At 50.3% G+C, this 8,866-nt stretch overlaps 1 protein-coding gene across 1 annotated transcript in view; it reads left to right on the plus strand.

Moving 5' to 3' along the window:
• The window catches only part of XPO5 (exportin 5), a gene marked incomplete at its 5' end in the record, with an annotated part of 26,391 nt that overhangs the window by 16,918 nt on the left and 607 nt on the right, over positions 1–8,866 (plus strand). The window contains 11 exons of the mRNA XM_029084835.1: positions 1,931–2,031; positions 3,080–3,176; positions 3,707–3,843; positions 4,482–4,579; positions 5,083–5,129; positions 5,321–5,415; positions 6,249–6,311; positions 6,818–6,900; positions 7,634–7,741; positions 7,923–8,060; positions 8,215–8,379. Of these exons, the coding sequence (XP_028940668.1) occupies positions 1,931–2,031; positions 3,080–3,176; positions 3,707–3,843; positions 4,482–4,579; positions 5,083–5,129; positions 5,321–5,415; positions 6,249–6,311; positions 6,818–6,900; positions 7,634–7,741; positions 7,923–8,060; positions 8,215–8,379 (1,132 nt within the window). The remainder of the gene's footprint in view (positions 1–1,930; positions 2,032–3,079; positions 3,177–3,706; positions 3,844–4,481; positions 4,580–5,082; positions 5,130–5,320; positions 5,416–6,248; positions 6,312–6,817; positions 6,901–7,633; positions 7,742–7,922; positions 8,061–8,214; positions 8,380–8,866) is intronic.

The raw sequence follows: 8,866 nt of genomic DNA on the forward strand, positions 1-8,866 counted from the left end.
CTCTTTCCAGCAGAGCTGTGACCATTGCTGAAAATACACTCCCCCAAGTCCTACCATGTTCTTTGCTTGTCTTTTCTGAAGCATAAATATCTTGAATTTTGTTTTTCCATGTCCTCCTGTGTGTGGGATGCCCAGGAGTGCTGCTCACTGCTGAGAGTCTGAGCTGGAACATGCCTAGGGGCTAGATCTTTGTCATATATGAGGGCTGTTATGTGCTTTTTGAACTCTCATGGAGAGCAGCTGATAGACATTTTCTCTCCATTACCACTAGGACCTTGCTAAAGTATTAATTAAGGGAGATCAACCTGTGAGTGAACATCTGCCCTCCCAAATGTCAAACTCAAGAAAATGCTTCAAGGACTCTGAAAAAACCAAGGACCATCACTGCAGCTTCAAAATATGACTTTCTGACCTGTCCTGCTGGGGTTAGAGCTGTTGGATTTCAAGGTTCACCTCTGCAGTTCCACAGTCCTTGGGTTCACCCCACTGCCTTTCTCCCCAGCATGAGGCAAAGCCAAAGTTGATAAGGAGCAGGCAGGAGACATACAAGAGGAGATACTTCAGTAGCTAGGTTTGAGGATAGCTTGAGGCAGAAATGCACAGTTTTTCGAGTCAGTGCAACAGCATTATCCAAACTTTTGTGGAGGCTGGGCTGCTCCCTAGCTCCTCTTGGGAAAGTAAACCAGCTTGTGCCCCCTTTGAGGCCTGTTGCATTGTGTTAGATTCAGCCCAGAATGAGAGTATGAGTCATTAAGAAGTCATTTGTGTAGCTCTTTCTTATGAAACTTACATACTTGCCTTCCTCACGTGCAGTGAGCAGGGAAGTATTTAACACTTGCAGAGAGAAATGGGATAGTTGCCATTTCAGAGCTAACTCAGGCTCTCTGCAAACTCAGGCAGACGTCATTGCATCGGGGTTGCCAGGATTGTGAACAGAGACCTTAAAAAAAAAAAATTAATTGAGACATGACTGAAAGCTGAGACTCTGGAGAACACACCGAGATCTGTCCACGCTCCCTTCCCCCAGCCATTCCCATGTACCCCCCTGCTTTGGGAAATGCTGCTCTAGGGGGAGATACTGAGTTGCCCTTGATCACCTCTAGCAGCAGGTACAATGGCATTGCAGTTTTGGAGGAGGCTGCAGGATTTGTGCTGTGTGCAGCTGGCGACACCCAGAGTGGAGGTCTGAGGTCTCAAAGGAGAGAGGTAGGTGAGAGAGACACCCCCTGCCAAGTCCAGCTCTGAGTGTCAGTACCCTGGCTAAGAGGGGACCCGTTTTGGCCTGGATGGCAAGAGCCAGCCACCCATGGCTGAATTGGTGTCCTTCCTGATGATGCGGAGTTGTTCCCAGCTGGATGTGTTGTCCAGGGGCACGTGTGTCTGCCACGAGCAACATCTGATCAGACTGATGTTCTCCCTAGAGTCCCTCCAATGCCACCTGCCATTCTGGGGACTGTGACCCATCCCTGGGGGGAAGTGTGTGCATTTTGGAGCTGAAACAGCCCCTCCCTCTGCAGGGGCCTTGGGTACAGAAGGTCTTTTGAGATTACAGAATCTGTGTCTTGTCAGTTTTGAAAATACAGTCTCTGATCCCTTTGGCCAAGCTAATAACCTGTTGCCAGCATCAACTGGAGAATTGCTGGGATTTTTTACTTCCAGTGCTTGCAAGGGGTGGGGTGAACTGAAATAAGCAGAAGGGGCAGCCAGGAGATTCAGGACATGAGGTGGAGTCACTCCATGTCTCTGTCAGGTCAGCTTCCCCAATATTTTTGCAGGTGGGGAAGGGGGATCCCATGCACACGTGCTTGGTCTCACCTTCCTCATCATCTGCCTCAGAGGAGCTGTTGACAAGCTGAAGGAGAGGATCCCACTGTCAAGGGCAGAAGGGGTTGACCCACATGAGTATAAACCAAGTGCTCTTCTGTTTCAGGACTCACAACAACCTCTACACGCCAGAGATGGTGGCTAGGCTGGGGGATACATTTGCAAAGGCCTTGGACATGCTGGAGGTGGAGAAGAATGCCATCCTAGGTAAGGGGCTTCTCTTCAGGAGGAATGCATCAGCAGATCCTCAGAGGTGTTTGAGGTAGTGATCGATGAATAGCTGTGGAAGTGAAGAGGAGCTGGAGAGCCAGCTTCATAGTATTCACAGCTCAGCTACGATTTGAACCTGCTGAAATGAAGAAGTTCAATAAGTTACTGGTCTCAGACAAATTGGTTTCTTCTGCACAAAATGAAGGGTACCCTGCCAAACTGCTTATCCCAGCTGGGTGGTGGTCTCTGCAGAATGGCATTTCATCCTCCGCTGGTGCAGAGACCTGTCCTGGAAGGCAAGAGCCAGGTCTTGCAGTATAGCCCTATCATTTGTTTCCAGATGGTGTATTAGAGAGGTTTTTGGAACCATCTTAAAACAGGTTTGAGCTTGTGAACACAGAAGCCTTTCCAGCCAAGCAGAAGTGGGTGGCCTTGTGGATAAAGTGTGGACCATGACTCTGGAAATTTCAGAGTTTAATTTCAGGTTCTGACAGACAGTGAAATATTTCAGGGAAGATGTTTTGTCTGTCTTGTTTCCATTTCCTCCTGTAAAATGAGGAGATGCTTCCTCTATCTGTTTTCTGTGGTCTATAAACTCTCTGTCTGTGATCCACTGCACATAAAGCTGCAGGGCCTTGATCTCTGCTCTATACTTTTTAATATCGTAGTTCAGCAGTAGCTTGTGTCATGACAGACATGAATACAAACCTGAAGGGATGGGCTATTAGAGGAGCTGCACAACTGTCAGCTTTGCTTCTGACTGGGTTTTGATAGATCTGGTAAGTTTTGCTTTGGAGAAATGAAGGGGCTATAACAACCTTAGTGGAAACACCTCTGCTGTAGTTACAACCGACCTGAACTTGGCTGACCTCTGAGGGGAGGTTCTGCTGCAGGGTTGCTGCACCTCTTCCCATTTGGCTGCATGTTGATCTTCCCAAGCACTCTCCTCACTGCTGTCAGGCTGGCTGGAGCCTGCCCAGCATGCACTGAAGGGGCACTGTGCTCTCTCATTAATGTATTAATATCTCATTAATCTTTCCCACAGGTCTGCCTCAGCCTCTGCTGGAGCTTTATGACTCTCCTGTGTACAAAACGGTCTTAGAAAGGATGCAGGGCTTCTTTTGTACCCTCTACGACAACTGGTAAGAGCACCAGGTCTCCCCCACGCGATCCAGCACCGCACAGCTGGAGCAGTAGGCTGTTGCCGAGCGTTGACTTCTAGAGTTAGACTTCTCATGTGAGCTGTATCCTATAATATCCAAGTACGAGTTGGAGTGGTGAACTATACTCGGTGGTTGTAACCTACACACAGTTGCTGGGAAAAGTACCTCAAAATGCGGATCTGCCTTTAGCTCTTCTGCAGTTAGGTAGTCAGATTGGAGCACTTCTCTTGTATCCTGACCTAGTTTGTCTCTCTGCTACTTTTAACTCTGTGTTGGGATACATCAGCACTTCAAAGTGCATTTTAGTGCTTAAATGCTTAATTCATTGCCCCTCTGCAGGTATCCCAGAAAAAAAGAGACACCATGCTAAAATTCCTCTGTAGTATTTGTTTAAGAACATAGCAGCTGTCTAATCTCAGGGTGATAGTATAGTACTTGCAGCCTTTGCAGGCCAGAGGCGTGGTACCTGTTATCTGGCAGAGTTGCAACTAACTTGTTTTTTGTTCAAGTTTCCACATCCTGGGAAATGCAGGCCCCTCCATGCAGCAGGATTTCTACACCGTCGAGGGTCTCGCCAACCAGCTCCTCAGCTCAGCTTTCAACAACCTCGACAACATTCCTGATTACAGGCTGCGTCCCATGCTCCGTATCCTTCCATCACTGTCTCAGTCCGGCTAGGAACGCTTTGAGCATGCAAACTGAGAACCTGGTGGCTTCCTAGTATTGTTTTCAGTATGGCCAAGCCAAAGAAGGGTGATTGAGGAGGTAAACGAACAGGGATACACCTGGTGTGGATGAGGTGTGAGCCTAAGAGGGCATGAGCAGAACTAGCAGTGCATGGGGTCAGGGAGGATAAATGCAAAGGATTTGTGTGGTCCTGGAGGCACCACAAGAGGAGAGTGTTGCCCTCTGGAGGATGGGGGGGTTTGAATAGTGTAGGAGCTTGGCAGTAGGGTGTCTGACTAGACTTTGTGCTTGTGTGGGAGACCATCTGGAGTTCCCAGCCCACTTTCCAGGGCTGGACATTCAGTCTTACAGTTAGGAAGTTGGTGCTAACTAAGCACCCTCAGCTTTCTCAGCTGAACTGTCAGGGGAAGATGCTGAATACCTCATGCTCCTGCTGTGGAAAGATACCGCTTGTTAATTCAGGGCTGTGAGAGGATGGGCTTCAAGTTATCTGTTGCTTGGCCCTCCCAGTGGAATGGGCTGGTTTGGCTGTTGTGCTGCAGCCTCCCTAGCAGCTGGCCATATGTGCTGCGTCTCTTCCTTAACTGGGCTGTGCAGGTGTGTTTGTGAAGCCCTTGGTACTCTCCTGCCCTTCAGAATACTACGAAACCCTTGTCTGCCCCATGCTGGGACCACTCTTTACCTATCTGCACATGGTAAGAGAACAGCTTGTTCGATTCCTGTTCCTTGGCAGCCCAGACTCCTTGTCGCAGCTGGCAGCAATGTGTGAGAACATCTGTCCAAAGCCAACAGAGACAAGGGCAGAGCCTTGATACTTCATGATTTTGATGCTGTTTAGGGGGTCTTTTGAGATGCATTGAACTCTGGCTGTTGCACAGCACCCCTTGCTGTGAATTCAAACCTGTGGTATCAGCTCCTCAACCTTCAGCCTTGAGAATCGTTGTGGAGTTTTTTTTTGCCTGTCCCCCCCCATTTTCCAGACAGATCAGTTACTTTAGCTAAGATTCCTACAGCCAGCACAGCCACAGCATCTTCAGCACAGTTGGTAGCAGTTCTTGTCCCATTCAGAATGGGGCTTGGCATGAGAGCTATGTTTAAAGCTCGTGTGCTTCTAGTGGCAGCTGTCGCTTGGGCCTCTGCGTTGTGTCCAGTGTGGCTCCTTAGGAAGGTATTGAATCTTCCCTTTTGTCTTGAACAGAGGTTGTCTCAGAAATGGCAGGTGATCAACCAGCGAAGCATGCTCTGGTAAGTTTCCACCTCGTGATGTGAGTACTGGAAGGGGGAAATGGGAAGTGGGATGGAGCTTTGGCCCTTTGCCCAGGGAACAGCCCTGCCAGCAGAGGACTGGAAAACAGTGTTTACCCTGATGGTGACCCTGAGGAGAGGGAATACTTTGAGACATTGTCTCCCTTCACACTAAAACCTGTTCTCCGCAGTGAGGACGATGCTGCAGATGACAACCCTGAGTCTCAGGAGATGCTTGAGGAACAGCTGGTCAGGCTGCTGACCCGAGAAGTCATGGATCTCATCAGTAAGTGAAATCAAGCTAGGTCCCCTGGGATGTTTGCCCTGGAACCGACAATAACAATTTCCAGTGTGCAGTAAAACTGAATGATAATGGCCAGTAGCACTTAACATGATGCTTAGAAGCTAGGTGTGAGACAGCTAACCCTGCCAAAATCTTGGCTAAAACCTAGTAAGAGATCAGTTAAAAACCTTTAGAACAGAGTTTGCCTTCTTTCATTTAGGGCTTCATGTTTATGGCACTGTCCCTGTAGGAGTCCAGTCCTCCTTTGGAATCTGGGTTCTCCCTTTCTGTGCCCTAGAGCCCAATACAGGCCAACCTGAGTGTGGAGCAGTTTTGTTGCTGGCAATTGCCATGTCTCTAGCCAGACAGAAGGGAAGTTATTCCACCCACGCAATCTGCTTTGTGTTCCCTTTCTCCAACATTGTGTTCTTGCCAGCATGGCTTTGAGCAGAGAGGCTGGGAAAACTGACTCTGCCTAGAGATTACAGGTCTTCAACCTCGTATCTCCTTTCTTGATCTGTCTTGTTGCCTTAAGATGCTGCTCTTCTCAGGTTAGAGTTCAAATGGTTTTGCATGTTCCTGGTTCTCAGAAGTTTGAAGCAGACACTGTGCAGCAGGTTCTGCCGTGGGAGGATGCTGTGGGTGGGATGTTTCAGCCTTGCAGGTAGTGCAGTATTTGGCTTTTATACTGGGCTTTCAGATTCTTCAAGAACTGTGTCAGAGCTGGGGGAGCCTAAAGCAGCTGTGAGCCCATCAGAGTCTGTAGGATAATCTCTGCATGTTCTGAAGTAGCATCTTCCCTTTTCTGCTCTTCTGACCTGCAACTGTTTTTGCAGCTGTTTGCTGTGTTTCTAAGAAAGGTGTCGAGCATAACACTACTGCTGCTGTAGATGGAGACGGTGAGTAAACGCCCACCTTTGCCTCTCCTCCCCCTCGTGTGTGCAAGCACTTTTCCTATTTCTTCATGCATTTCTTGAGGGGGAGGCTGGCCTGTTGCTGGAAGTTATGTGTGAGGACGTATAGGTTTGATAACAAGCCTTCGTCTGTGTCCTGCCCAGTGTGTCTGGGGGGCCACAGAAAAACCCAGTCTAGCCTAGAACAAATGTGCTGTAGGGTTCAGAGGTAGCGTGTTGGAACAGCTGATTCCTAATGTACCAAGAAGAGGTCTGAGGGAGAAGAGGGGGGGATGTGCACCATCTTCCCAAGAGCTGGAGGTAGCTAGTTGGGTGCCTTTCCTGCCCCACAAAGGCTGCGTGCTTTTTGCTTGGAGGGAAGCTGTGCCAGCATACTGATTCTGTGTGCTGTCCCCTGGTTCCCAGCTTAGTTCTCCCTGTGCCTCCCTCCTGTGTCTCCCCCAGTCCTCGGGGGGCCGTGTTCACAGCGCTGCCTTTTCTCTGCTCCGCAGATGATGAGGCGATGGCCACGGAGGTGACTCCCCCTGCCAGCGCAGAGCTCACCGAGCTCGGCAAGTGTCTGACGAAGCAGGAGGTAAGAGTGCCTGCTCTGACTTCCACCATCTGTTCTCTCTACTCTTTGTCGTGCTTGTCTGTGGTGCAGCCAGACACTGCAACAGAGATCTGGGATGCTGGAATATTCCCCAGTGTGAGAATCCTCTCTCGGGAACATAAATGTTTTTTAAGGGCCTTGTTAATGGCTGCAGAAGCCACAAAGCATGTGGGGGTTGGGATCCAGTAAAATATGCAGCTCCAGTTTAAGCCCTTCTGTGGGTGAGGCCCTGAGCATTCAGCCTCCAGGGTGCTCCCTGGCTCTGCCTCCATCCTGGGCTCTAGCCTTGACAAGAAAGAACTTCACCCAGCAGCTCTTTTTTTCTGTAAACAGAAAAAACACAGCCCACTGTGCAGAGTACCTTCATCTCAACACCTCTGTACTCCTTCTCTGCTGTGGATGCCTCAGAAGCTCTTACAGAAGCTTTTGCAGTGACTTGATACTAGCAGCTGATGGGAGTCCATGGGTGCTCCAGAGCCTTTCCAGGAAAGATGAAGGGAGCAGGTTTGCTTGATGTTGGTTCCTCATGGCTCTGAGGGTGCACACTGGGTGCCTTTGAGCACCTTCAGCTGGAGCAGCAGCATGCAGGATTCTCAGAGGATTACCCCAAAGAGGTCCTGCAGAGTCCCTGGATTGCTTCTTGGTCCCCTTCAGGTGTGAGCCCTGGAGGTTGGAAATGGTTCCTCTGACTGGTTTCCCTCTGACTCCTTTTCAGGATGTTTGCACTGCGCTGCTGATCACTGCCTACACATCCCTTTCCTGGAAGGACACCTTGTCCTGCCAAAGAACCACAACACAGCTTTGCTGGCCACTACTCAAACAGGTACCTCTGGGAGGAAGAAGGGATTAGTTCCTGGCAGGGTTGGGAGAGAAAGCTCTGACTGTAGTGAGAAGTGTGGCTGCTTCACCCCTGGGCACCTCCTCCCTCAGGAAGACCAAGCTGCTGCAGAAAGGCAGTCGTGTATCAGTATCCTGCTTCTGTGCTGACAGTGCGTCTTCCCCAGGTGCTTCCAGGAAACCTCCTGCCTGATGCCGTGTCGTGGTTTTTCGTAAGTGTGCTGAAGGGCTTACAGACGCACGGGCAGCACGACGGCTGTATGGCAGCTCTTGTCCACCTGGCTTTCCAGATCTACGAGGCCTTGGTGAGAAACTCTCTTCTTTGTCTGGATGCCAAGTGGGCTGGGGAGTGGTGGAAGACTAATCCCATGCCCACTTGGGTAGGAGCAAATAGCCCTCTGAGGAGGGCAGGGCTGCTCCTCTATCAGAGCTGTGTTAACCGTACTTCTTCCCCTGCAGCGCCCTCGCTACACTGAGCTGAAGGCAGTGATGGAGCACATCCCAGACATCCAGAGGGACTCTTTGGAGCAGTTTGATTCAAAGCTTCTCAACCCAACACTGCAGAAGGTGGCAGACAAGCGCCGGAAGGATCATTTCAAGCGCCTCATCACAGGTTGCATTGGGGTAGGTACATCTCCTAGAGGAAAGTGAACCTGTTTTGTTTCATGGCCGTACCCTGCAGAAGTGACAAGGCAGCCAGTCCACCTGCCTCTACCCAGCTGCTCCCCTTCCCAGCTGCCCCCCTTCCCAGCCAGGAGGCTGCTGCAGCACCTTCTCAGTGTTTGTTCTGTCTCTCTCCAACCTGGAGGTATGGTGGGGGTGGCAGCACAGACCCAGCACCCCTCCAGCAGTGACTTCTCACGAAGAGGCAGGGGGAACCTTGCACAAGGGTGCCTGCAGGAACAGGGCGTTAAAGTGTTTGAACAAAGCTGCTAGGTGGGCGGTGGGCTGCTGCGAGGATGGTGGCATTTGAGTCTGGTACATTGAGTTAAAAGCTGGGGAGCTGGTGCACTGGTGGTTACCCCGGTGTCCTGGCACTTCAGAAGGACCAGGCCTGAGATTCCCTAAAATGGAAGCATGGGGTTCAGGCCCAGGGATTACTTGGAATCAG

This window comes from Antrostomus carolinensis, unplaced genomic scaffold, assembly GCF_000700745.2.
Source record: "Antrostomus carolinensis isolate BGI_N321 unplaced genomic scaffold, ASM70074v2 scaffold39714, whole genome shotgun sequence".
NCBI lineage: Eukaryota > Metazoa > Chordata > Aves > Caprimulgiformes > Caprimulgidae > Antrostomus > Antrostomus carolinensis.